At 41.3% G+C, this 27178-nt stretch overlaps 3 protein-coding genes across 3 annotated transcripts; 2 read left to right on the plus strand and 1 right to left on the minus strand.

Annotated features, from left to right (window-relative positions):
- Nucleotides 1-7452: 7452 nt before the first annotated feature.
- Nucleotides 7453-12772, minus strand: LOC136425303 (zinc finger CCHC domain-containing protein 8-like). The gene is made up of 6 exons (XM_066414148.1): nt 12150-12772; nt 11045-11238; nt 10281-10417; nt 9961-10073; nt 9306-9411; nt 7453-8490 (listed from the first exon to the last, which is right to left on the minus strand). Exons 1-6 carry the CDS (start codon nt 12729-12731, stop codon nt 7745-7747), a joined length of 1878 nt encoding a protein of 625 aa, XP_066270245.1. The 5' UTR covers nt 12732-12772; the 3' UTR covers nt 7453-7744.
- A 76-nt stretch (nt 12773-12848) lies between these two features.
- LOC136425304 (ropporin-1-like protein) lies at nt 12849-16925 on the plus strand. The gene is made up of 6 exons (XM_066414149.1): nt 12849-12984; nt 13587-13730; nt 14260-14383; nt 14900-15061; nt 16026-16201; nt 16650-16925. Exons 2-6 carry the CDS (start codon nt 13597-13599, stop codon nt 16717-16719), a joined length of 666 nt encoding a protein of 221 aa, XP_066270246.1. The 5' UTR covers nt 12849-12984; nt 13587-13596; the 3' UTR covers nt 16720-16925.
- Nucleotides 16926-17801: 876 nt separating this feature from the next.
- LOC136425124 (uncharacterized) lies at nt 17802-25553 on the plus strand. The gene is made up of 10 exons (XM_066413922.1): nt 17802-18122; nt 18844-18980; nt 19151-19317; nt 20422-20627; nt 21174-21388; nt 21829-22195; nt 23004-23143; nt 23252-23418; nt 24017-24222; nt 24891-25553. The coding sequence occupies exons 1-10, from the start codon at nt 17912-17914 to the stop codon at nt 25103-25105; spliced, it is 2031 nt and encodes a 676-aa protein (XP_066270019.1). The 5' UTR covers nt 17802-17911; the 3' UTR covers nt 25106-25553.
- The last annotated feature ends 1625 nt before the right edge of the window (nt 25554-27178 follow it).

Genomic DNA, 27178 nt, shown 5'->3' on the forward strand with positions numbered 1-27178 from the left:
CTTCTTGATTTATGCTATAGCTAGCTGTTCACAAAAAGACAGACAGACGGACATACACATGCACCGGAAAACAACCTTCTTGGCGTAGGTAATAAGCCAAATAACTTGAATAATTTGCTAGTAAGAGGAGTTTGGTCAACAGGTCTCTACACCAATGACCAACCAAGCCATATATCTACTTGTTGCCAATTTCTACCATTTTTCTGTCCGCCAAAAGACGTGGGCGCCACTAACTAAGTATGATATAATGTTACAATCTTTTCTGTCGACATGTCATAATCTTTATTCTTACCCCTCCCCCTCCACTCAACCTAAATGGTTAAAAGGAATTTTGCTATGGCCAACAGTGCAAATAATGGCGTCACTGACTAGGACAACTTTTAAGTATACGGTTATAATGTTCGAAGCTTTTCTCTCGACATCAGCTTTTAAACAGCACCAGAATAAAACGGTTACGTCGGAACAGATGGAGGTAATTCCGACATGTACATGTAGGTGTGCCTTAGAACAGCGGACGCCACTAAGTACACGAGGTTACGTAGTGACATCTTCCAAAGTAGGTTGAACTAGCCTCAAAATCAGGCTTCTTGCTGCTTTGAACGCTCTAGATCTTTTGAAGATGCTTTAGTCTCAACAGCCAGCGTTATATCATTTGTGCGATTATATTGTGTACTCTTATTATTGCCGATTGTTTCTTCTAAATTCAAAGTGCCTGGAACAATAGCAGCGTATATCGCATAAATATTGCATAACCGTTTGCCACAATGCATTCCTTCGACGCCTGCTTTAGAGGCTAACAGTACTGCTCATTTAACAAGTGTCAGTACTGGATATTAACAGAGGCGTAGACCGTATCTTGTAATGATCGTGAAGCCCAAGAATTGTGTAGCACAGTACGTTATGATGACCAAAAATTTCCATTATTTTGTATATGATAAACACAAAGCATCAAAAGAAGTGTTTTTGCCTAAATCCTTCAGCAAAATTAGACATGTTTTTCCTACAGGTGATATCATCCATCTATACAAATATTCTCACCGTGATTTTCGGCTCAGTGGAAATAGGCACAAATTTTCCCACGTTGTCGCCAGAGAACCTGCTCTCCCTACCTTTCCGACATGCGTCTGTCACGCACATATCACGCACTAGGTGGGAAAATGTTCAAATTTAGAAACCTATAGACCAATCAGAGTTTGCCACATCATCTATCTACCTGCGTGTCAGGCCAGATATCACCGTTTGACCGCCGCTGGAAGATCATTCTGCGAGCAGAGACGACCGTCATCGGACTGAGACAACTTGGTCAACTTTGGGGAGATCTATCTACCAGACACAGCGACAAACAGCAATGGGTAATACTCAACAAGTAGCCAAGTCGCCAACTGAGGTGAGATATCAGCTATATTATGTATCATTTCTACTAGTATGTAAACGTCCCGTAGCCTTTTTGAAGCCGTAGGGGCAGTGGGTTTTTATCCACTGTGTCTTAGGGGCACCGTGCATTGGCAGTCGGAGCCCATCCTTTCTCTTTCCACTGTCTTTTACGTATCTCCCAAACCGAAATCAGATACCCATCTTTACACCTGGGTGGACTGAGGAAACTCGTGCAAAGTGCCTTTCCAAGGCCAAAGACACAATGTCTAGCCGGGAATGCCAGGAATCGAACCCTCGACCTCTCGATCTTGGGTCCGCTAGCCTAGTCACTCAGCCATTCGACGCCCCAAAATTCTATGAATTAACTCAAAATGAGTTGATAAAACTTCTGAAGAAAAGTAAAAGAAAATATCCATCACAAGTAGTCAATCAAGTGTATCATAATCTGACTTTATTTCATTTTATTTCATTTTTTTTAACTTTTGCAGGTATCTATTTGCTAAAGCCTTGGATATATCCATATCTTAGTAAACGACACTTTCAAGTAACATTGTCTTCTCTTTATCTTTTAGAACGCGCAGGACATGACTGTCAAAAAGGGACCGGGGGTAAGTGCTTCACCTTTTTAGCCCTGATAATAACGTCTGGCCCCGATCTGCTACTCTTGTATTCAACAGTAGTTGTTCTAACGTTATAATCTAACGGTAACCAACCCGACAAAACAACCTGCGAACGATAGTTTAAAAATATATAACGAGCAATAACGCATGTTTATATAATGAATGAAGACCTTTATTGCACATTTCTGCCACATTTGGCTAAGTACAGGTCACAACAAAACAAAATAACAAGTACAGTTAACGGATACAAAAGAATATGACTATCATTAGATAAATTCTACTTCTCCTCGCTTTTCGGTTATAGTAGATATAAAAGAACAGACGTGTTTTTCAATGGGAGGTTTGTCTAGTCGCATTAGGAATATGAATTTTTGTACAGTACTTAAATGTGTGAAGTAGGGAAATAGGTTTTCTACAAGCTTATACAGTTCATTTCTTTCTTTGGTATATGATCCGGCACATTCTACCACAAAATGACATTCGTCTTCTATTCTATTCAAAGTACAATGTTTACATAATCGTTGTTCTAGAGCAGTGCGGGTATGTCTTCCCGTTTCAATATGTAGTTTGTGGCAGCTGATTCTTAGTCTTGTGACTGCATTCCTGTCCCTCATATTTGCATTACTTAGATATTTTTCTTCATTATATATAGTTTTAAATAGTCTATATGATCTTAACTTATTTTTGGCAGCCCCACCTTTGTTGTCGTTATGTATTTCTTTTAGAAACGTTTGGAAGTAAATGTCTTTTATCCGCTGGCCAATGGAACTAACAATTTGTAACGTATTTGTATTATATGAAATTGGAAGATGCCATAAGAAAGCAAACCCGCTCTCTTCTAAAGACTTACGTATTCCTGTCGCCCAACATTTAACACCAGATTTGTCTAGATCTAACTGACAACAGAAAGCATCTGCTTGAAAACTGTCGGCTGGCACATTCTGGCGAAGTCCAAACAGAAAGCATCTGCTTGAAAACTGTCGGCTGGCACATTCTGGCGAAGTCTAAGGATGTATCCTATTGTTTAGCGACTGAAAAGCTAACTAGAACCAAGGAGGATAAAATAAGATCTTATTTCAACCTCCTTGCTAGAACTATTCAAAATGTGTCTTATGTTTGTTTTGTTTATTTGAAAGATCTCCATTAGTGACAGTACATGATACATACTTCACTGATTTTCTTATGTTGTTGAAGTTTTCCATTAAAACCATATCGAAAAACTGTTAGGAAAACAAGTTGGATTAGATTTCTTTCCGATGTGTACTTACCCTGGGAACCATCCTTCTTGGTCCCGGCCCGGCAGAGCCTCTGTTCGGCAGCCCATGCAGTTCTTCCCGAGGACCTATATTAGCACTCCCAGGATTATCAGTAGTAGGCTATACTCCCTGATGGTTCCCAGGGTAATGTGTCCTAAAAAGAAAAGAAAGACTTAGACTTGTAGACAATAATCTTAACTTCTTAAACGGTAGCTGAAAAATGTCGCTAAATTGTGTTTGTTGTTTCATGCACCTGATTTGGTCTGTGCTGTGTTACAGCTGTTCAGTGCAGCAGCTGCTGCAGCTGTAGGCATGGCGACGGTGAAAGCTGCCCCCATGGGAGCCAAGGCCTGTACCTACAGCTCACCTGATGAGACCAGGTATGTTATACGTGTGTATGTGTGTATGTATGTAAATGTATATGTGTGTGACTGTCGTGTGTGTGTGTGCGTGTGTATGCGTGTGTGTGTGTGACCGTGTGACGTGTGTGTTGGTGTGTGTGTGTGTGTGTGCATGTATGTGTGTGTGTGAGTGTGCGTGTGTGTGTGTGTATTGTATTGAGTAAAAAGAAAGTTCCTCCCTGGTTTTATTCATCAAATGATGGCGGTTCTTCACTCTGTGTTTGATTAGCATTGACGCGGGCTACAAGACGTACCTGCAAGTCTGTTCAACCTGTCACAGGTAACTGACTTTTCAGTTTTGTTCTTTTCTCTTCAAGTTAAAACATTACTAGAGCGTTAAGAAATTAGGTCACATTATACATAATCACAGTAGATAGTATGTGTATCCAAATCATATAAAACTGACAGAGAACGCTAGCACACCGTCCTATATAGGTTATAGTGAATCAGGATGTAATACATGTCTTGTGAAGACTACGATGATATACATATATACTGTTCAGATATTGTCAGGGAAAATGTTCATGGCAACTATCGGTGGGTATTTACTGTAACTTACGGAAAATGCTGAGAATGAGAAGTCCAAGGCCATTTTCAAGAATCTCTGCAGACCGCGGTCAACAAGTGGTTCAAAAATGTGGTTAGAATACTAGTATAGACTGGATGACTTGTTGTAGGATGTCTTTACTAGGGGGCGCAACTGAATCTGTTTTGACACGGATCATATTCATTTTCTTTCATCTCTCCACAGCATGAACATGACTGACTGATCCCGTTCAACGGAAACAGGCACTGTGATGACGTCAGAAAACTTCACCTGGCAGGCAGGCGGAAGTGACGTCATGTAGAAAGTAGTAAGATGTAGAGAATGTGACGGGCCGCTAATTATCACATATATCCAACTTTCCGTTTAAAACTGGACCGTTTATACATTGTAACTAGTGTATCCATTCCTTTCGACCCTTCTACATAATACAGATATCTCCATACTGCGCATGACAAAACTGGCATTGCAATTTCACAGACGAGGAAAGATAGGAACTGTTCTAGTTCAGTGCTTGCAGTAACGACATGCATAAGCTTCGTTGATTAAGTTAGAATATCATATTTCCGAATAACATCTTAATACAGATGAAGCAACAGATCAAACCGATTCTGCTTAGCAAACAGTATTAATTTAGTAAAGCAAAATGGCGACATATATGAATACTGTAATTTCCAGAGCGGCAATGTCACTGTAGTTGAGAATTCAAAAAGGAACAAACAATGGTAACGTGAAAATGTAACTATGACTGTTACTGCTTTGTGCTGTAATAAAATCTGTACAGTGTTCCAAACTCTGATTGTGCTGGTGTGTTTATTGACATGGTGGATCAAAACCATACCTTGTTGTCTTAGTATTCGATATATTAAGTGTAATTTTCCCACAACATGAATGAATGTAAGAAACAGAAATCACACAAACATGAAATATCAGAATCTGTGTATATGAAATGTAAGTATATGTACAGCCCAGGAGAGCAGTCTTTAGTTGAGTAAGAACAAAGTTAACGTTAGATTGAAGTCATGATATTACAGTAATAGATATAACAGTGACAGTAAAAGTGTTCAAATACTGATTGAGACTTACTAGGCAGGTACGATATTGATTATCTTAAATGTACTCTTCCATCGATCCAATGGAACCGGAGATACTCTGCAGCCTCTATAGATGTCCAGTACATGTATTTTCAACTTCAGGTGTTGTAAAATAAGGAGGGTGTTCCAAAGGTAGCGGACACCAGCGCCAGCTGCTTGGTGTTAGGGACCGTGCGATAATTAGCAGGGAAGGGCTGGTTGTCTGGGGGGAGGGCCTAGGAATTTTCTACTTTGGCCTGGGGGAGGGCCATGGAAAAAATTAGCAGGGAGGAGGGCCAAGGGAAAAAATGTATCTCATTCAGAACCTTCAAACAAATAATATGCTGATTCTATAGCACAGTTTTCAAGGTCAAAAGAATTATTAACGTGGTTAAATTAGGAAACGAGAGATAGCAAACCTAACAATGTTTCATCATTTTTAAAGAAATTAATGGCAATGGCGCATGGGTTCAGAAGCACCAGAAAGAATCAAATCTGTCTATAGTGACCACTCAATGGGCTTGAATAAAAAGGTAACAGTATACAAGTTGCAACTATAGACATGAGTAGTTTCAACTTTTCTACAAGACACTTTTTAAATAAGTTTTTATTGTTTTATGAATGCTAGTTATTGTAATTGTAGTGAAATGGTTAAATTTTTGTAGCATTGATTTTGTGATGGGCTAAATTGTAAAAACAACTGTTGTTTCGTGTAAAAGTAAAAATTTCATGTGATTTTCAAGCAAACAACAGGATTTTCTGCAATGAAAAAAAAAAGTGGTCTAAAATAAACAGAGGGAGAAGAAATATATCATTTCACATTAATAGAAGACATGACAAAATTCATTCTGTGGACTACTTCAGTCAAATGTTTCTTTATTAAAAATTAAAAATATATACATAAGGTCAACTTTGAACTAGTATGGTGCTTTCAATCCTCAACAAAATTGAAGTTCCAGTGTAAAATATTACACCCCAACCAACCTTTGTCTGATGCAACTTAATATGCATATATTTCACCAACCATTTCATCTATAGTGATCTTCTAGTGCAAGAACTTTAACAAATGTGTTTCAGAAAACCAGAAGTTCATAAGCCAGAGATTTGTTAAACCCTCATCCTACAATGTATTAAGCACCAGTTAACAAAGTTGTACTGTGTAAAACATATGATAAACATCCACTAAAATGATTGTTCTTTTATGTATGTACCAGGCCCTAAGCCTGATATCCCATCCTTTTTCAACTCTTGTTTGCTCCTTGAATTGTTTCTTCACAGAATAGTCAGTCCCCATTCCTATCCAAATATTTGGTCTTTTCAACCTGTATTATTTCTGGAATGGAATACCGGGTATTTCTCAAAAGCAGTGTAACGGAGATCAAACTTCAGAACGTTTCTTCGACCCTATCACAATGCCGTTACGAGGACCGTGTTGTTCAGACCAATCAGAACTCTTGCCCATCTTTTGCTGAATATTCAAATGTCAATTATTTTTCTATCAACGGGTGCCAGACTGTTTGTTCCGTGGAGAAGCGATCAGAGAAATGAACTGGAGCTAGAATAGGATACCAGGCTACTACTTCCAAAGAGTCATACAGTAACAATTACTTGGTCCTGGCACACAAAAACATGATGTTTGCTGTGGTAAGATGATACATAGTGTATGATACATACATAGACATCTCTTGTATCTTATGTTTTTCATTTTATAAAAAATTGTGTCCTGGAAGGAAGCTACTGTGTTCTTCTAAATTTCAATCCTTCAAAACAAGTGGGCAGAAAAAAGATTTTCATATATGATTGTTTAATTAGAGTATATACTCTAACTTTTCTATTTTGCACTAAAATGGTCCCAAATGAGAATATCAACTATTTCAAAGGTTTTGCAAAACTGACTTCCATGTCATACTGACGTCCTGAGCTAATCTGTTGAACCAAACTTTGTAAGTGCCCATTTTCTTCCAAAAGGAAAACATTCTGAGACCAGGAATAGTAGACTACTCAAACTACATGTGTACTATGTATCAGAGGATATAGGAGTTCTAGAAAATTAATGTTTGTGCCTATAGAGGTAGTTGATCACTATTAAACTGCACCATTCACAACATTTAACTGTAGGTTGACAAACAGAAAAAAAATACAAAACAAAATAGCTACCTACGTTCAGATGAAAGTTAATTGTGCAAAGAAACAACACTTTGTAATATCTACAAGCTATGGTGGTTTTGTCTGCAAGTTAAAATCAATGTTCAACTAACATTTAAAATCTGAAAACTGAATTGTGCACTAACCATCTACAGGTAACTCACCAGTCTAAAAATGATGTGTTTTTAGTGAACACCCTACAAAACTTTGATCCCTGGTATGCTAAAACACTTGGCTACAATGCTATTTACATGTTTATCACTATCAGCACAAAAAAGGAGGAAGGTGAAAAAAAAATTAAAATTCCTCTTTTCTAATCTAAGTGCTATTTCTATTTCTTCTTCTTGTTCCCTTTCAGAACACCTAGAAGTTTCTTGAAAGTCCCTTTGATTTCCGTTAAGTTCTCCTTTTCCACAAACGGTGTGATCCCGTCTGCAAACTTGCTCCTGTGTGGAAGTCCCTTGGGTGAGAAGTAGTCCTCCGGCATATCTTGACTGCTCTCACTCTCCACATTGTCATCTTTAACCAAACTTCCTGCAACCTTGGGCGAATCGGTAGGGTCGCGGCTTTCTTCTAAACTCTCCGACGTCCCCTTGAATGAATCAATGACAACCCAGTCGTCCATTCCTGCATCTGACTCGTTTGCCAAATCTTTACCGCCGACATCTTTCCTTCCTATCGTCCTTTCTACGATTTCATCCTTGTTTTCTACGCTGGAATTCGGAATGTCACTATTTTCCGAACACGGGAGGGGTTTCTCGGTCCAGAATCCCCTCCCTTCGCCCTCGGATACGCTGGAGTCATCGGTCGGTTCACGCGGTGGTGTGGCGGTTTCCGGCGTTGGGGGAAGCGGAGGTTGGAAGATTTCATTATCAGGAGGAGGGGGGATCACCTCCTTGATACAGGTATCATCGGTACCGGAGGTGTCCACGTCCATGTCGGATTCCTCCCGCTTCTGTCGCTTGGAACGGTGTGTGGTGTCGTCCTCCACGGCAGGACGTTTGGTTCCTCCTGACGACACTGGTTCAAGGTACGCGATCAGGACGTCACGCTGGTGTTGAGGCTGCATGGGCAATCCTGAAGGAAGAAAGGAACGACTTTCATAGTCAATACAAATGATCAAATGATCATTGTGGGGTAATGTGGCGTAACAGCAGGGTTTTTGGCCCAGAACCCAGCGGTCCCGGGTTCGAATCCCTTGGCGCCACTGATGTTGTGCGCTTGGGAAAAGACACTTAACACGACTTTCCTCACTCCGCCCAAGTGTAAAAATGGGTATACTATGTGTGGGTCATGACACCAGCAATAGCTGCCTGTATCCAATGTGTATTGCACTGACTAATAGTAATAAAATCAAATCAAACCAATGTCCATTAAATTGTTGTATGCTGGAGTAAACTGCCAAAGTAATTTGTTGTCTGTCAGTATCACACTGTTAAACATTGACGGTGATTTGGTTGAAGTAGAAAGTCTTCAAATTTACTTGTATGTACACAGATTTCATTATCATCAAATAACATTGGTACATGAAGGAACGAAGGAACAACTTTCATAGCCAATACAAAACAAAACCCTTCTACTAAGTTCTAGTCTGTGCTACAACCTCTAGTCGCTGGGCCCCTCCTAGGGAATTGGTAAGTTGGGTGGGCCACTATGAGCGTTATTCAGTAAGGCTATAAGTATAATCCTTAATAAAGTTCTTGCTACAAAGTCCTTCTGATATACAGGGTTGGTGCGAGCAAAATGCTGTATTTTCCTATTTCCCTTTTCCAAGAAAGAAATAACTTTTTCATCGTCAAGAAAAAATGATACAGTAGAAATGCAGAAAGTGTCTAAAGACGGAACTCCTTTGTTTAAATGAATTCTGATAAAACTGAGGGCCTTCAACTTACCCATCCTGCCCCCTACATCATCAACACCCTCTGGTACAGGCACATTGAACCCTGGATAGGCCACAATCTTCCCGATGTTGTAGGTTGGCTTGTCCTCAGTGTCAACCTGAACAGAAACAAATAGGTGTGTCATGGTAGAGAAGATGTGGCGCAACGGTTAGAGCGTTTGACACAGAACCAATGGGTCCCAGGTTCGATACTCACCGTGCCCTGATGTTATGCCTTTGGGAAAGGCACTTTATAAGATATTCCTACCATGACGGTAAAGTGACGCCCACTGAGCCTCTTCGGCTACTCTGTCAAAATGTGTGCCAAAAAAACACACTCGGATTTGGTGTGGCAATGTGCCAATATCTGCACATTTGCCACCAAGAGCCGTAAACTTTATTTAAACATGGTACTTGGTAGAGACTTTAATCTAGCAGAATCGCCGATTCTGCCTAAGATTGAAATCTGTTTATTACACGACTCACACGGAAGTTTAGTTTGAACAGGATGATTCTAAAGTTAGGCAATCTCCTGTGGGATACATCGATGAAGTTTAGACATCCAGGTAATAAGATACGCCAAAAAACAGTTTCTCAAGGAAGTTTCAGAATCATATCCGGTTGCTTGAGTAACTGTCTCCTGTGGCATATTTTGTGTTAACGCTAACCTCCCCATCTTCCACCTCTTCCCCCTCATCGTTGACTTTCTTCCCAGTCTTGCTGTAAAGGGTCAGACCTGAAGTCATCTCTTGTGCTTCAGCCAACCAGCCAGGAGGATATCCTGTAACATACACAAGATTTGAATTTTTGCAAATTTCAAATTTATTTTACACATTACTGTAAATCACCCACTGATTTTGTCTAATGGATTTTCTCATAATGCTTCCATAAGGCAACAGACATGCATAAATTCATGACAGAGATAACCTTTGATAGTCCAGGACCTTTGACCTAACTTCCTACGGAGGTTAAGAAATATTGTACAGACCCAGTTTCCTCATCTGGTATACGTATGGTGGCAGCTGGTGGCTGTTGACACCCATGGCCTTCCTCAGGTCCTGACTGACCACTCCAGGCTTGAACTTGGCAAACTTGGGGTCCAGGTCCACATGGTAACGATTGCCACTGAAAATACATGACTCTGAATTAGAACCTACATGTAGAACAGTTGTATGTACCATAGTGGGAGCAAGCATTGTTGGAGATGCTACATGTTTCACCATCTGCTTACTGACATAGCTAGAGCTGTGTACCTAAACAAATCTTAGGTACAGGGGTTTAGGTACAGGTCTGGACCTGAACCTGTACCTAAACTACTTGTTCAGAAAATGGTAGATTTTCGATAAGGACAAAAGCATGTTTGAACTCGTAACTGTAACAACATAATATTCAATTGTACTAGGTATTATTTTTATGAAAACACAGATGAAAATTTGGTCCACCAGGGTTCAGGTATTTTGGACCTGTACCTAATTCATAATTGATTGTACCTGGTACTGTATCGGTAGGAAGCTCTAGACATAGCTATTTTGCACCAACATACTGGTTACAGAGGTACCCAGCAGTATGAGGGTTAAGTTTCCTTACCTTGGAGTCCTAGGGGAGCTGCTAAACTTCTCCATGAACAGTTTCCTGTTATGACTATAGCACTTGCTGTATGTTTTAACAATCCTCTAGCTGAGGTAGCCATTTGGCACCAACTTTGTACTGGTCACAAAGGTACCCAGCAGTGAGAGGGTTAACTTTCCCTACCTTGGAGTCCTAGGGGAGCTGCTAAACTTCTCCATGAACAGTTTCCTGTTCTGGCTGATCTTGGCGAGGTCCCGTGGCTGGGTGCACTCCCTCAGCTGATGGTCCCCCCCACAGTTGAAACAGGTGGGCTTGTCCTTCTTCTTACCAACCTTCACACCATCCTGGCCTTCAAAGGACAAGGCATCGAAGTAAATCTAGAAAAGGAAAAAAAAGAACATATTTTTAGGGGTTAGATGTGAAAGAAAATTACCAATGTTGATCAAATCAAACGTTTGCTCTTAACATTAGTCATATGAACAGTAATAAGACTAGAGCAATGTGTTTTTTTTCAGTGGCATCTTCAAACCTCAGTAGATATATTCTTACGTCAGTGCTCTAAGTTGTCAGTGTACATGTTTCTACTAAAGACCAAGTAGGTGTAAGACTTCCTTGTTTAGACAGTCTCCATTTGTTCTAAAAGGCAATATACAGTAATATTGTTGAATGCGCATCAGCTAGGGCTGGATACCGGTTCGCTGGACCTGATTCGGACCTTTATAACATCCAAGAACCCAGGCAAAAAAACCTGAAAGCCAAAAACCTGAGTCCAAATAAACCTGAACAAAGTTCATATTTTTTTTTCTATTTTGTTTGATAAGACATGTTTTGAGTCTCTCCTCTGACAAAAAAAGGCATTTAAAATAAGTGCGACATTCAAATATCAAACGCTGGTTTATCTTGAAAGTCTTCTTACCAAGAAACTTTTAGTTGTGTGTGTCAGTATTAATTCTCTATGCTTAATATTGGTCTGATAAAACAAAACATCAACTGTACAGGATCAGGTTCAGGTCCAGACCTGAACCTAAATCTCTGGAACTAAACTTGGACTTGAACCTTATTAAGCCCAACCGGTATCCACCCCTAGCATCAGCCAATATGCGCTACACGCACCAGTGTCTTAAAATAAATAAATCTAACTTTTCATAAAAATGTACTTTTGTTTGGTGGCATTTCCTATGTTGAAAATTACATGATTTGTAGTACATAAAACCAAGGAGGTTAACCTCCTTGATAAAACTACATGTGCACCATGGCGCCATCTATATAAAATAGTGAAAGTATCGACCTGTTCATAGGTGGGGATTTCCCATCCTTCAGAAATCTTGGCATCACCGTCGATGAGAGGCTGTCCTAGATGGTCCACGCAGTAGTCGTGGTAGAACTGTACACTTCCAGTCACTGTGTACAACTGTTTCACCTCGCGTGACGTCAAACTTTCGCTTTCAGTCTGCTCTGCCCCCCTCCCCAACTGAAGCGCGAAGGAAGACCGTTGCGGTGGAGGATGCACCACAGCCTGACTTATCTTGTCCTTATTCTTACGCTCAGACTCCTTCTGCATCAAGTGAAGGAAGAACCCTTCTACATCTTGCCTGTATTTTGTGGCGATAGCGTTATTCATGAACAACACTTGCACGGATGGACCGGCAGTGTCTGAATCCGGCGTACTTTCCAACAACGGAACGGGCGCGGAAAGTACTCTGAGTTTCCGTTTCAATGCGTCGTTTTCCTCGCACACTGCGTTGATCTCCTTCTGTAGCTCTCCAAGAGCGTTTGCAGGGATGAGGTCTTCGCCATCTTCCTCGTCTTCCCGCTCAAATTCTTCAAAAAGTGCATCGCTGGCGAAAATATTTTCCTCGCCGTCCGCCATGATGAATGAGTGATGTCATCAAGGTTTGCGTTCATACGTGACAGTATTTGTGTTCTCACCTTTCAACTTTATGACGTCATGACTTTTTGTTCATAAACGTCACAGTTTTTGTGTTCTAACCTTTAACCTAACTGCGCGGTAGAGCTGCGCGGAGACCGTTGCTACGAACAACAACCCTGAGAGGCAACAGAGACGTCTGAACGGTTTTAAGACATTTCTACATCTTTTAAGGCACAACAGGGCAGTCTACAAGGTACGAGACTTCCAATTTACTTCTTAGGAGGGATTATAGATAAATAGATACGTCTATGACCGTGTTTCCTGAACCCAGGGAGGTAAGGCTCCGTTGTTTTGAACCTGTTGATAAAAGTATGGGTCGCAGATTTGCACGTTGTTCGAGGAAATTTATAGACATGATTGTCTCATGTTTGTATCAACAGAAACTATACAAAATATAGCTAATTAGAAAATACTGTCTTAATGTTACCTAGTAAGTTTATTGTTGGAAGCACCTTAAGAACAGTTGTCATTACATATTTTGGGTTCAAATTCAAATTGTTGCCAAAAAGATGATAAAAAATGAGACTGAAATATTAGCAAAGGCTAATCAGAAATTTATCAAATCTAAAAAAAAAATTAAGTTCCACATGACCACCATTTCAGTAGCCTCACCAGCCCATAGAATGTAACAAATCCTATGATCATCCCAAAAATTTAATCAGCTTACATTCTCATCACACTGACATGCTTTACTGTCAATCTACCATTAATTATTCATACCGTAAAACATGGTATGTTTGGGCTTCTTTGCTGAAAATATTTCGTGTAATATTTTAACGTTTGTTCCACCAACAGAGGTTCCATCATGCCGCAGCCAGACGAGCCCATGTACAGTTCACAACAGATCAACATCCCTCCTGAACTACCCGACATCCTCAAACAGTTCACCAAGGCCGCCATCAGGACACAACCCAAGGACGTGCTCCAGTGGTCCGCTGCGTACGTATCAATTAGATTTGACTATTTATATCTTTCCGTGAATCCCACTTAGATGCTAAAGGTTCTGGGTTGGAAACCCTGACATACACCCTGGGAAAGGCACTTTACACATATTCCTCACTCGACTCAGGATCAGGTGAAAACGAGTAGCAAGCTTTAGTTAGGGTCGTGTTCTCAGATGGGATGTAAAGCCGGGGGTCCCATGTTTGAGGAGAGCCGCACCTCGTGCACGTGAAAGATCCCACCACACTTATCGAAAAGAGTAGGGGTCCTTCCCAATGTAAGTGGATCAAACCTTAGTCTGGTTTCGCAGGTTGACATCTTGAAAAAGTAATTTGCCATATCAACACTTCCACAAATGTAGTAAGTCCCTATAGATGAATTAGATAGATTTTTCATGTAATCCTAAAACCCTTATATCTGTTCAGCTTTGTGCCTTGACAAAATGTTAATTACCTCGCTTGTTACTGTAAAACCTAATATGAGAATTGATATTGAAATGTCCACTGTTTATGTTTTAATATTGCAGGTACTTCCGAGCACTTTCGAAAGGAGAGACCCTTCCTGTAAAGGAAAGACTAGAGATGCCCACAGCCACACAGAAAACAGACACTGGACTCACGCCGGGACTGCTGAAGGTCTTACACAAGCAGGTAAGCCAAAAACAGACACTGGAGAAACAATCCAACATTTACAGGTTAGGTTTTTATTTGAAAGTCCCACATACATGTGTAGCTGTCTATGACCTTGAATGTTTGCTTCTCCCCCTTTAACACATAATTGATCTTGAACGTTTGCCCCCTTAAAGTAAAAGTGACCCAGGCATCTTGATAAGACACCTAGGGGTGGCGCCCATTTCTATAGCCCTTGGGCCACACATATTTGCAAGTCACTACAGCAGGGGGCTGGTCCGCTGGTAGTGATGTGTGTTTTACTTCCATACTCTTTCTCAAAAGCTGAGTGCTAAGCAGAGAAAGTAGTATGTACCAATTTTAAAGTCTTTGGAATGACCCGTCCAGGGTTCAACTCACAACCTACAGTGTCCAAGGCGAACACTCTACCAACTAGGCCATTGCCCCCCTCCTCCTCTTTAATATGGTTGATGTCACTGTTTCCCCCTCCCCCTTTAACACATGATTAACATTGACCTTGTCTGCCACCCTCCCCAGCTGAGCCCCCAGGGTACAGTCCAGCTGTCTACCCTGGAGCAGAAGTGGAAGGAGGTGTGTCTGCCCCAGGAACAGATGGATGAGATCATGAAAGTGGGAACCTTCTCCGACAATATCGAGTGGATCAAGTTCTTTGCTCTGGCGTGTTCTTCTCTCGCAGGGGTGGGTATGAATGACTGCTTAGATATCCAAGCAGGCTTATTTTTTACATACCTTGATGAAGGTTAGACATCCAGGTAGTAAGATACGCCAAAAATAGTTACTCAAGCAGCTGGATAAAATTTTGAAACAGTCAGACGTTTCAGACAGCATCCGCTGTGTTTCATCAGTGACTAACGATAGGACTGGGAAACCTTCCACTCATTTTCAAATAAGTATTTGTTACAGGGTTAGGCAGCAGGGAGAAGGTTAATGACCTGAATTTCTGTTACTTAAAATCTACAAACTTACGCAGTGGTTTTATTTTTTGCGTTTCAAATGTAATTAGTACTACAGGTACAAAATGTTTTCAACTGCGAGTTTAAAACAAGCTTTTCTGAATCCTACTGTGAAATTAACCACCGTTACAGTAAATGAACTGACAGTGTACAAAAAGTTTAGGGATCATGAAATAAGAATTAGAATAGTCCAGCCAAGAATAGTGCCAGATAAATTGGGAGAACACATTTCATTTTCTAATTGAATAGGGAGGGGGATCTAAAAGTAGTTCCTCATCAATTCAATGTTGATGACTTAACCTTTACCCTGCTGCCTGATCCCATAACCAATACAAATTCAGTGCCAAACAGTCTTCAGGTAGCAGACTGAAGGTTAACCCTAATCTCCAAGCAGATCCACACCGGGCTCAAAAATTGTATGTGCTAGCCAGAGAAGGTCCAGTCAGCCAGAGAGGGTCCAATCAATTTTTCCAACCTACCGGGCAATTGGACCCTCTCTGACTGGCTGGACCTTCTCTGGCTAGCACATACGATTTTCGCGCCCGATGTGGATCTACTTGGAGATTAGGTTAACACCACCTGTTCCATTACTAAGAACATTTCACAAGGCATGAAAACTGATACAAATTCAGTGCCAACTGGCTACCTTAGCAGACTGAAAGTTAACTCTGTTTCATTATTGACATTAGAATATCACACAAGCCATGAAGACTGTGTGTGAGATCCTGACCTCTGACCCTGAGGGCGGGGCGGCGAAGATCGACTTCAACACGTTCAAGGAGCTGTACACGTACCTGGCACAGATCGACGGGGAGATCGGACAAGTTCACATCGACGGCGTCTTGTCGTACCTCCAGTACGATGTGTAAGTACTACAACTCTGAATTCTTTTCTTCTTCCACTTTCAAAAACTTTTAGGCAAAAAGAATTGATAACTGCATATAAGATTTTTAAAGTGTAATTTAACTTCAGTTTCATTCAACCTTTAAAAGTTTGAGCTGTTTTATTCACGTTTACTTCATGTGTACTTCTTCTTTTGTCATCCTCAATTGATGAAACGTATGATGCTTTTACAAGTAACTAGTACTAGTGCAATGTAGCTTTGCTATGGCTCGCATTTTTAGCCAAGCACACCGGTCCATCCCTACTCTTCTCGATAAGTGTGTTGGGTTCTTTTATATGCAGAGGTTTGACGCCTGAGGCAAACACCTAAATATCCCACACATAGTGCCTTGATCAATAAAAATAATGCTCTTCATTCTTGTGTTTATAATTGTGTGAAATCTAACAATTATATTGTTGCTTTTTTGCAGTGACAAACAAGAAGGAATGGTCATGCCCAGAAACTTTCTCAGCCAAGACTGTCCAAAACTTGGCAACTGATTATAGAAATTATAATTGTGACAAAATAAAAAGAATAGCATGTGGTTGATATGTATATACACGTGCAGATACATCTTAGTCAGCATTTCAGATGTAAAATGGCTACAGATACAACACATGTACAGGGCATACACCCAGTTGTTTTTAAAGCTATTCTATGGTAAAACACCACTTTGTAATATCAAGTGAGCACTTTTTACATATAAGGACAGAATTCTTTATTTTGTAAATATGTGTACTGTCATACAGTCCGAGCCCATTGCAGTAATTTTTGTTCAAGACAAGGAAATGTTTATACATATTAGGGAGAAGAGTATGGAACATTCACATAGTACTTTTGTTTTCTATTTTTGTTTGAAAAAGCATCTCCATCTATATGATAAGATGGTTATTAATATGACTGGATATAGTCATTCATAACTGGTGTGGAAGAGTAATTTAATTGTAGACTAAGGTTGTATATTTCCTGGACAATGTATGATAATGTTAATCTATGGCTATGTACAAAGCAGTGACTTTCTGTTAGCTAGAATGCTATTATTCTTAGCCATTATACAGCTCTGCTAGCTGCAATTTCATTCTGATTGACTAAAGTTATGGTAACAGCATTTGGCCTTAGCCATTGTGTTATACATGCACGTAATAACAAGTTTGTTCACATCTTATTGTGTGCTCTTTATTTCTACAGAGCATTTTATGTTTTATATTACATCATCATATCTTTAGATACATTCCATGTAATTGAATGTTAATAAGTGGTTGATGTCTTGATAAAGAGTACACTAAAATGAAGAAAAAAATGCAGGTCTGTCATTCCTTTTCTCAGTTCTATAGTAGTGCTGTAAATCTTGATATGCAAAAAGATAATCTACAAGACTTTTCATAAACAGCCTCATTACCCTACACATTGGGTACCTGCCTGTGGCACTGGCTGCAAATACACCTGATATTATTATTATTATTATTGTATATTCCCAAGCCGCACTGGCGTCATTGACAACTGCCACACTGTATGTTAGAGCGCCCTCCGGCGTAACACACCAGTATTGCAGAGCAAACGATATCACAGTAACTTACCATTCAAGAAAAACCCGGGGGGCCTGCATGACATATGTGCGTGTCAAATTGATCAGTTTTTACGTACTTCCAAGTCCCTGCCCTCGACCAGAGAGAATCTTACTAGCTTGCAAAAATGTCCGGATGTCTTCAAAGTCTCTGGGAATCACTTGGAACCTTGTTTCAGACAGTTGTGCAGTTGCTGACGGACCCCGCCCAGCTCTCCTGTGTTGACCTTGCCGTTCTCGGTGTTTCTGCCGCCTGTGTGACTGTGGCGGTACTGTGGACATGTTCTGGTGAAGACTTTAGGACCCAGAAGGTCAAGGTTAGGGCTGACTTTACACCAGGTAAGGCAATTGTAAACTGGCAGTTGTTATTTCATACGTTTATAGGTGATTTACACGTACATTGCATTACTGTGTCGATGACCTGAATAACGCCAGCTAAATGTCAACGCCCCTGAATAAACTAATCTCCAAGCAGATGTAAGGATCAAACTCAGTCTCAGTGTTTACTCCTCACCTGTTTTGCAACATTTCGTTCATGTTTTTAGTATTGCACTCAGGGGGTGAAGCGTTGAAATGTGCAGAACTAGAAAGATTTACTCAATATCACAAGTTGCGAAGAAACTTGCGTGAAACACAGACTGAGCCGGCTAGCCGGACTGACTTACATCTGCTTGCAATATTAGAGTAAACGCTTGATGGCATAAGGAAAGCATCACGAGATCATTGTAATGATTTGCAGTAGGTTCATCATCATCATCATTGCAGTAGGTTCACTGTAGGCTGTACACAGATAAAAGTATTTTCGCGATGCCTCAGGGACGAAACTGAACATGTTCTACCACGATCAACTGCAGAAAAGTCTATGAATTACTCATTATCATGCCTTCACTAGGGAAATTCTAGTTCTAGGCTCTCATTGTCACAGAGTCCCATGTGACACCTACATGCAAACAAAAACGGATTCTCATCAAAGAGATCTAGATTGCAGACGCGAAACTATGATATCTTTTATTTGAGTTCGCTCAGGGAGTTTTGTATATGTTTGGATGCTTGTTCCCAGGAAAAGTGTACTACCACGGGATACCGCCAGTCCGGGCGATTCCGTGTTTGTCTCCGTTTGGATTGAAGCTTGAGACGTACCTGCGGATGGCTGGTATTCCATACGAACCCTCTACTGAGATGGCCATGGGACCTAAGGTATTATATATGTACAAGACATTTAATTTGCAAGATGGGAGAGAAACCATTTTTGATACTCATTTTTCTTTCAAGATTTTACTTCTTTGGGATACATTTTCTGGATGTTATTCGAAGGACGTCTTGTTGAAATCTTTAAAAGTCTTAATTTCTTCGCTTACAAAAAACAGGGGAAACTCCCTTGGATCGAGTACAACGGACGAGCCATTGGCGACTCTAACCTCATTATTGAGTTCCTGAACAAGGAGAAGGGCGTGGATCTGAACCGGTCACTCCGTGATGCTGACCGGGCCGTCAGTCGGGCCTTCGTTAAGATGCTGGAGGAGAACACTTATTGGTTTGTTTGTCTGATTTTTGTTTGTAAATTTAAGAATGGTAAATTGAAAGCTGTCGTTTTAACAAAAACACTTCAGGAAAACTGACTCACTCACTTCACTCACGTTGCTGTGAAGTCGGTATCGTCCAGCAACCAAAGATACATTGTATTCTCACATGCACTTCAAATGTTGCTGGTCGTAGAGTCAATTCCATGTCACCGAGAGGGTTTTCAGATGATATTGCTAATAAGTTTGAACAATTTTAGAGAAAAGACTATTTCAGTCAAAATAATTCCAGACCGTTCAAACAATTAGAAATGAAAGTTTGAACATGTTTGAACTCATCTCTATATTTTGGAAATATTATGAAAGTATTTGCACAAATATCTCTTTATTTAGAAAAGTTTTCAAACATCTGTGTGATTGTTCTACTGTTGGAACATGTTCCAACATTTTGCATCATTCTCAAAATGGTAGATTTCAGTTATTGCCCCCATAAAAGTAGGTGCTAATCACGCTCTATTGTCTGCCTCTGTATATTTTTAGATTTCACGTCTGGACACTGGCAACTCTTTTGTCTATGCATGGCACTTAGGCCTAATCCCCTATACTTTGAAGGGATGTGTGAATTGCCCTGTTCCCAGCCCACTGACCCAGTTATATCATATTTGTAGAATGTTGGAACATGTTCAAATAAATGATCAATCTATGTTGCAACAGTTTAGAAACTAATACAAATAATGTGTTCAATGTTGGAAATTTGTTTAACCTGTTGGAACACAGCAGAAAATATTTATAACACCAAATAAATGTTGGAAATTGTTCTTAACAGTTACTTATCTCACATAGATTGTTACAAAGGTTTTGTAAATGTTAGAACAAAAGGCAACAAACACCCTCTTGGTAATGTGGAATTGACTCTATATAAATTTATATTCCAAATGATTTTTTAAAAATCATTGTGAATTCCTTTGCACGATACATATCAGGGCATCACCCCCTTGGCGTATCGTTTGCAAATCTTGACCTTCAAGTTTGTGAAGCCAAAGTACCGCGTAGTATAAGACGATATGCAGACTGCCCAGCGTTTGTTTCTCAGTCCATGTTCTTTTCTAATCGCACAGGGGAGGCGCCAAGTGTAAAATGATCGATAACCAGGACAAGATACAGGAGATGTGGCAGGTGTCCTGGTTCATCTTCTTCTTTTACCTGAAGCCTGCAGTAAAGATCATTAAGAAGAACATGTGGGCCCACGGTATCGGTCGTCACTCCGACGAGGAGTTGGAAGCCATTGTCGAGAAAGATCTCAAAGCTCTCTCTGACTTTCTGGGTATGATCCTCTGGCCTTTCTCATATCAACATATGTCCTACGATAAATAATTGCTAAAAGCTCCAACTCAAGTAGTTGAGACCCTTTTCAAGTTTTGTTTTTTGGGTGGGCCGACTATTCCTTTGTTGCAGCTATCACGGGATGAATCACGAGGAGCTAATACAGTTGGTGGGGATGAATCGCAAGTGTCGGGACATTTGTTGTACTCAGATTTTGATGTCGTGGAGTTTTAAAGCAGACTGTGACAAAACCAAGGATCTAAGACAGCCTTTTCCGTATTACGCAGCTCGCACTCTTGTACGACACATGCATAACTAGTATCTCAAGAATGCCTTCAGTCCAGTACGGTTGTACGACGAAAGTGTCCGGGCCTTTAGATCACCCCAATACGATAGTTATTGCCCAGGCGCGGCCATGGGCTATAAAGTTGTGGTCCACTGATTGTGTGGTGTTTTTTTCTTTTTGCAACAGCAACCCCGATACCGTGAAATTGGATATGAAGTTGTAATTTGTATGATCGGACTATTTTTTGTACAAATTATTTAGGTTCTAAGCCGTTTTTGATGGGAGACGAACCAACCGAGGCTGACGCTGCGGTCTTTGGTTTCCTGGCACAAATCCTGTGGACCATGCCGGGCACCTACATGTACAGGATTGCTACCGAGGACTATCCCAACCTACAGGCCTACTGCATCCGTATGAAGGAACGCTATTGGCCAGACTGGGACCAGCTATCTGGAACTCTGACCAAAATGGACCAATGAGGGATTGCCTGTCAAAATTGTAGAAGTTCCATGAAACCTTCGCTACATATGATATATCTAAAGGACGCTTTTAATTCAACAGAAGTTAAAACTTTGATTACAATGTATAGAGCAAACAATTTTGTTATAGCCTATAACTGCACTATGTGATAATGCGACACAAATGTACAATTGATGTATATTTCTAATATGCCAAAGTTGGGTTCGCACTCCTTTTTCCTTTCGTATTGTTTTGTTCTTGTAGTTTTCGTAAAGAAAGCAAGAAGAAATGTACTATGAAAAACTCAAGACAATATATTGCACAATAAAAATGTGTCAAACTTTTTACCATGCACTACTTTCTTGGAACTTATTATCAAACGCCGCCAATCCTGTTGACCTGTGCACCTTGACCCTCAAGTAACCTTGCAGCGCTTTCATCACTTCCGCCACAGTAACTTGATACGACCAGTAGAGCCACCATACAACAGAACACGTCAGGCCTGCACGCATGGTTAAACTTCCTAGGCCTGCAACCCCTATTTGCATGGATTGAACAAGAGTACTTTCTGGTCTGTGCCCTCAACATAGTTAACATTTGGCAACGTGGAAAAATGTCGGGACTTCTTCAGAGTCTTGGTGTCCCGTTTCAGGCGGTAAAGAGTTCAGTTCTGCAGTTGTTGACTGACCCCGCCCAGCTCTCCTGTGTTGACCTTGTCGTTCTCGGTGTTTCTGCCGTCTGTGTGACTGTGGCGGTACAGTGGACATGTTCTGGTGAAGACTTTAGGACCCAGAAAGTCAAGGTTAGGGCTGACTTTACACCAGGTGAGTTGTCATTTAATAGGTACGTATATCTTGTGGGACTTGCGTTACCAACTTGTTTGTACGCGTTACTGGTCCAAATGCCCTCGTAAAAAATGCCCGAGGGCGAGGGCACTCATGCACGCGCACGTAATGCATTGTGTACAGCAAATATGCACAGACCGCGGCATCTAACGTTACGCGTTGTAAACAGTATGAAATTTGTCTACGCAGTCGGCTCCTTCATGCAAAACATTTCTTAATACATTGAACGATATATAAACCTGTACCGTTGTCAGCTCTGAAGGTTTCAAGACCAGGTATGCCTGTTCAAACGTTCAGGTATGGGAAATCCGATCCGAAGCTTTCTGGCGACGCCTTGGGGACGGACCATATAAAGAAGTAACGTACGCAGTTGAGTTGCGGGATGTCCCTGTAGCTCAATTGGTAGCGGCTTTGCAGTTGAGCCTCCTGTTTCCAATTAGTTGGGTCCGGGAGACCCCGGATCGAATCCCGGGAAGGGTATCCTTGTCGGAGCTGCACCGTCTTTCGAAAGAGACGAAAAATGGGGGTCCCGTGTTCGAGGAGGTGCCTCGAGTGCGTTACAACAACCTCATTACTCACATAGGTACCTACTGACTGAAATAATACAACCTGGTGAATAATATTCGCGGATCCCTCTTATGCAACATTGTATTGACATTGAATTGTATTGACAACATGTGAGGGATTAAGAGAGACTATGCCCTAGTTTGTAAAATCTCAAATCCGTCCAATTGTATCCCGCATAGATATTAATTCAATGTTGTATTGTTTGAAATTGTTTGTATAGGAAAGGTATACTACCATGCGGCACCACCGGTCAAGGCCATTCCATGCCTGACTCCGTTTGGAGTGAAACTTGAGACGTACATGCGGATGGCTGATATTCCATACGAACCCTCCCCTCAGACGGTCCATATGGGGCCGAAGGTGTGTAGGTGCAAACATTTGATTCGAAGTTTTGCGCTCTCTGTCGCCATTTAAAAGATACAATTGTTTGAATGTTAATATTTATCTGCTAATATTTGACCACAACAGGGTAAAATCCCATGGATCGAGTACAACGGACGAGCCATTGGTGACTCCAACCTCATTATTGAGTTCCTGAACAAGGAGAAGGGCGTAGATCTGAACCGGTCACTCCGTGATGCTGACCGGGCCGTCAGTAGGGCCTTCGTTAAGATGCTGGAGGAGAACACTTATTGGTACGTACGCAGCAAACGTTCAGAAACCCCATACCTACGTGAAATACTTTGAGTTTCTCGTACAAATGTATGTCTCCTGGTAGTTGATTAATTATGCAAATAAGGTTTTGATTAATATTACATGATGAGTCCCTTCCTGTCTCTTAACGCTGATCGTGACCAACTGCGAAAACATATTAAACAAACCAAAATGATACCTACCCACGAATTATTAGCCTCTTCCAATGACCCCATGACCTGGAATATCTGGCAGCTGTCAGCCAAAGTGGATAAATGACTAATTCTGCCAATTCTGAACTCTAATTGCTGTTACCCCCGCAAGTTTCACCGGTGAAATATGTTGAGCTGTACCAATATACGGCGTATGCAAATAACTTCGAAAAGACAAACAGACACACCAAAAACAATACCTCCGTGGTAATGAATTTGCTGACTGTAATTTCTTTCTTTCATACACATAAATGTCAATGTATTCTGTTCTATATGCCATTTGTTCTAGATTTTGGGGAACTTATCGATTGATTTTTACACTTTTGATTCATTATATGTGAATTGCAACTCGTATAACTTGTTTCTCTTCAATGTCTTTATTTCACAGGGGTTTTGGAAGGTGCAGATGGGTTGATGCCAAAGATAAGCAATTCGAGATGTTCGAGCTTCCTTGGTTGGTTTTCTTCTTCTTCCTCAAGCCTGTGACAAAGAAAATAAAGAAGTTCATGTGGGCTCACGGTATCGGTCGCCACTCCAAGGATGAGTTGGAAGCCATCATTGAGAAAGACCTCAAAGCTCTCTCAAACTTTCTTGGTGAGATTCCCGCACGTTTGAAAATGTTTTAAAATCTTTCAGATTTATCTATGGCCCGATTTACACACTAGTTTTCGGAGTCGACTCTGGGCTGTGTGTGAGGAGCTTTGGGCCGCTCACTGCAAGTTTTTCCACTAGAAAACGCTAAGTCGACTCAAAAACGGGTGTGTAAATTGGGCCTATATTGTGCTTAAGTTTAAGATACTTAGCCGGCGTCACAGAGCAGGAATATAGCTCGCCCGACGAGTCTGACAGCTCAAAAGCAAATTTTCGGCCGAAATACAGCCGATGTCCGGCCGATACACGGCCGATGTCCTCTCGACCACTGGGCGATTCCTAGGCATCGCCCGATTTTCGCAGGCCGACCGAGCCCCGCATGCTGTGTCATGGTAGATTTTCAGGCGAAAAATACGATCGATTAATTCATAATTGTCTGGCAATTTTGAAATACGATCGATTAATTGTCTGGCAATTTTGAATTTCGGTGACCTTATGGTGATCAACAAATTGATCGTTGACAGTGTGACGCTGGCTTGAGACGAGCTCTAGGAGATTTGTCACTTACGCAGGTACTAACTGGTACAGTTGACAGCCAGGCATACAAACCCCGGCTTTCAAACTTTGATATGCGAAACGATGAAACATGTATCTTTTATAAATACTTTCAGGTACTAAGCCGTTTCTGATGGGAGACGAACCAACCGAGGCTGACGCTGCGGTGTTTGGCCTCTTGGCCGAAATCCTGTGGACCATTCCGGACTCCTACATGTACAGGATTGTTACCGAGGACTGTCCCAACCTACAGGCCTACTGCATCCGTATGAAGGAACGCTATTGGCCGGACTGGGACCAGCTGACTGGAAACACCAAGAAGGACCAATGAAATCATCTTTGTTATCAAACGGTGCCTTCAAGTAGATGAAACTTTAAACTAGTGATGAACAGGATTTGATTAATCGTATAGTAACTGTTATATAAACGGAAGTATGATTACATAAACGTGGGCTTTGTGTAGAAAACATATAAGTATGTAAAACTCGTTATACAAGTTTTCACTTTGGATGTGGTGATGCTACATGTACTATGATTATAAGAAATGGGGCTATATACGTTTTTCTATAGCATAGGAATAATAGCTAGCGATGTTTTATTATTTTGCAAAAATTAGAGGTACATGTAGTATATGCCATTTTGAGAGATTCGTACGTTCTTTTCCGACAGTTTTTCACTTTTAGTTTCTTAAACAAACAAACAAACAAACAAACAAACAAACAAACAAACAGAGAAACACATGAAATAAAAACAATTTTCTACAATATCAAATCTGTCAACTGTGTCCCACTGTCGTGCTGTGTTACTATGCATTACTTTCTGAGAAACTTATTATTAGACGTTGCCGACAGCTCCAGACAATCACATTCACATGTATATGTATCTCCCGCAGCAAGCAGACAGTACAAGGTCGACGGTCTTCAGCAGTATCGCGATCGCATACTGTATACCTACGTGTGTGAGATGGCAACCAAAAGCTCAGGCGAGGACCCACCAGTCTACCCGGGCCAAGAAATAACCCACGATGATTGTCGTCGACTGAACGAGCCACACCGGCTACGGCAATGTTCAACTGAACGCGCCGAGCATGTCTACATAGAACCAGAGGTGATTGTGATGCCTGGTCAGCAGCGTTTTCGACGTAGGCGTCTGAGACAATCACAGCGACAACGGTGCCGAGAGCGCTCCGGTAACGCATACGAGGAAGCAGAGGTTGCCAGTTTTCAAGACCCAGATTTTTCCTCCAACGGGGACGCAATTTTTTGTTCATCCTCTCAACTAGAGGACCACATAGACCCTGGTAACAACACTACCGACCATGTGTACAAGGAGCCAGAACCTGTCAGTTTTCTGCTACAAGATTTGAACCAAATAAGGCGCAGCCCGGGAGCCACCACTGCTGAAACCTGTTTCTCTGTTAGTCCAGAACGGGGCCGAGGATATGTCTATGAGGAACCCCAGCAAGGCGAAAACAACGCAGCCACACAGGATGTCGACGTACCAACACGAATCAATCGTGCAAAATACCCAGACGACAAGAACAGCGACGTCGGGAGGCATAACAGGGAAGACGAAGAGAATGCCTCACGTCACAAACCTTGTAACATCAGTTCCCGTTGCGTTGCCAGGACAACCGTCGTCATAACAACGCTAATCATCATGACAGCCGTAATTCTGCTAAACGCTAAAAGTTGGCATCATCAGAAGCAAGAAACTACAACCATTCTCACACAAAACACAGCAACGTCGGTAAACATGTCTGTTACTATGGGATATTCTAGAACATCACAGGAAATGACGTCAAAGAAACCCACCACGAAAATCACCACTTCCCCTGCGGAATCAGACACACCTTTCACAACACGTACTACTAAGTTAAACGTGATATCAACACGACTAGCAGAAGACAGATTGGGGTTAGAAACAATGAGAGGGTCCGATTGTTTGGAACCGCTGCTTCCAGTAAGAAAACGAGGGAAAGAAAGTATTCCTCCTGCGCAAGACAGATTCACCTTTAGGCTCGCAGGCGCAGGGACTCATGAATTTTCGAGTCCGGGCGGAATCGTGGTGTCTCCTAGCAACGAGATCTTCGTAGCAGACATGCGTCACAAGCAGATCCAAGTCTACAACATGTTGGGCGTCCAACTCCTGAAGTTTCCCACCGTTGTTCCAGCCAGTAGCAACGTGACAATGAAGCCGTTTGACGTTTCTATGGACAGTGAGGGACATCTGTGGGTTGTAGGAGTGTCTGACAAAGCGAAACACAGGTATTGGGTCGTACGGTACACGCACGGTGGCTGTATCGAATTCGGAGTCTCGACTATCCAGGGCTTGCAGTTCCGTGGGATCGTTGTGGACAAAGAGAGGAACCGTATCATCACTACCGGAGAATATAACGGACGTG

Source organism: Branchiostoma lanceolatum, chromosome 19 (assembly GCF_035083965.1).
Source record: "Branchiostoma lanceolatum isolate klBraLanc5 chromosome 19, klBraLanc5.hap2, whole genome shotgun sequence".
Lineage (NCBI taxonomy): Eukaryota > Metazoa > Chordata > Leptocardii > Amphioxiformes > Branchiostomatidae > Branchiostoma > Branchiostoma lanceolatum.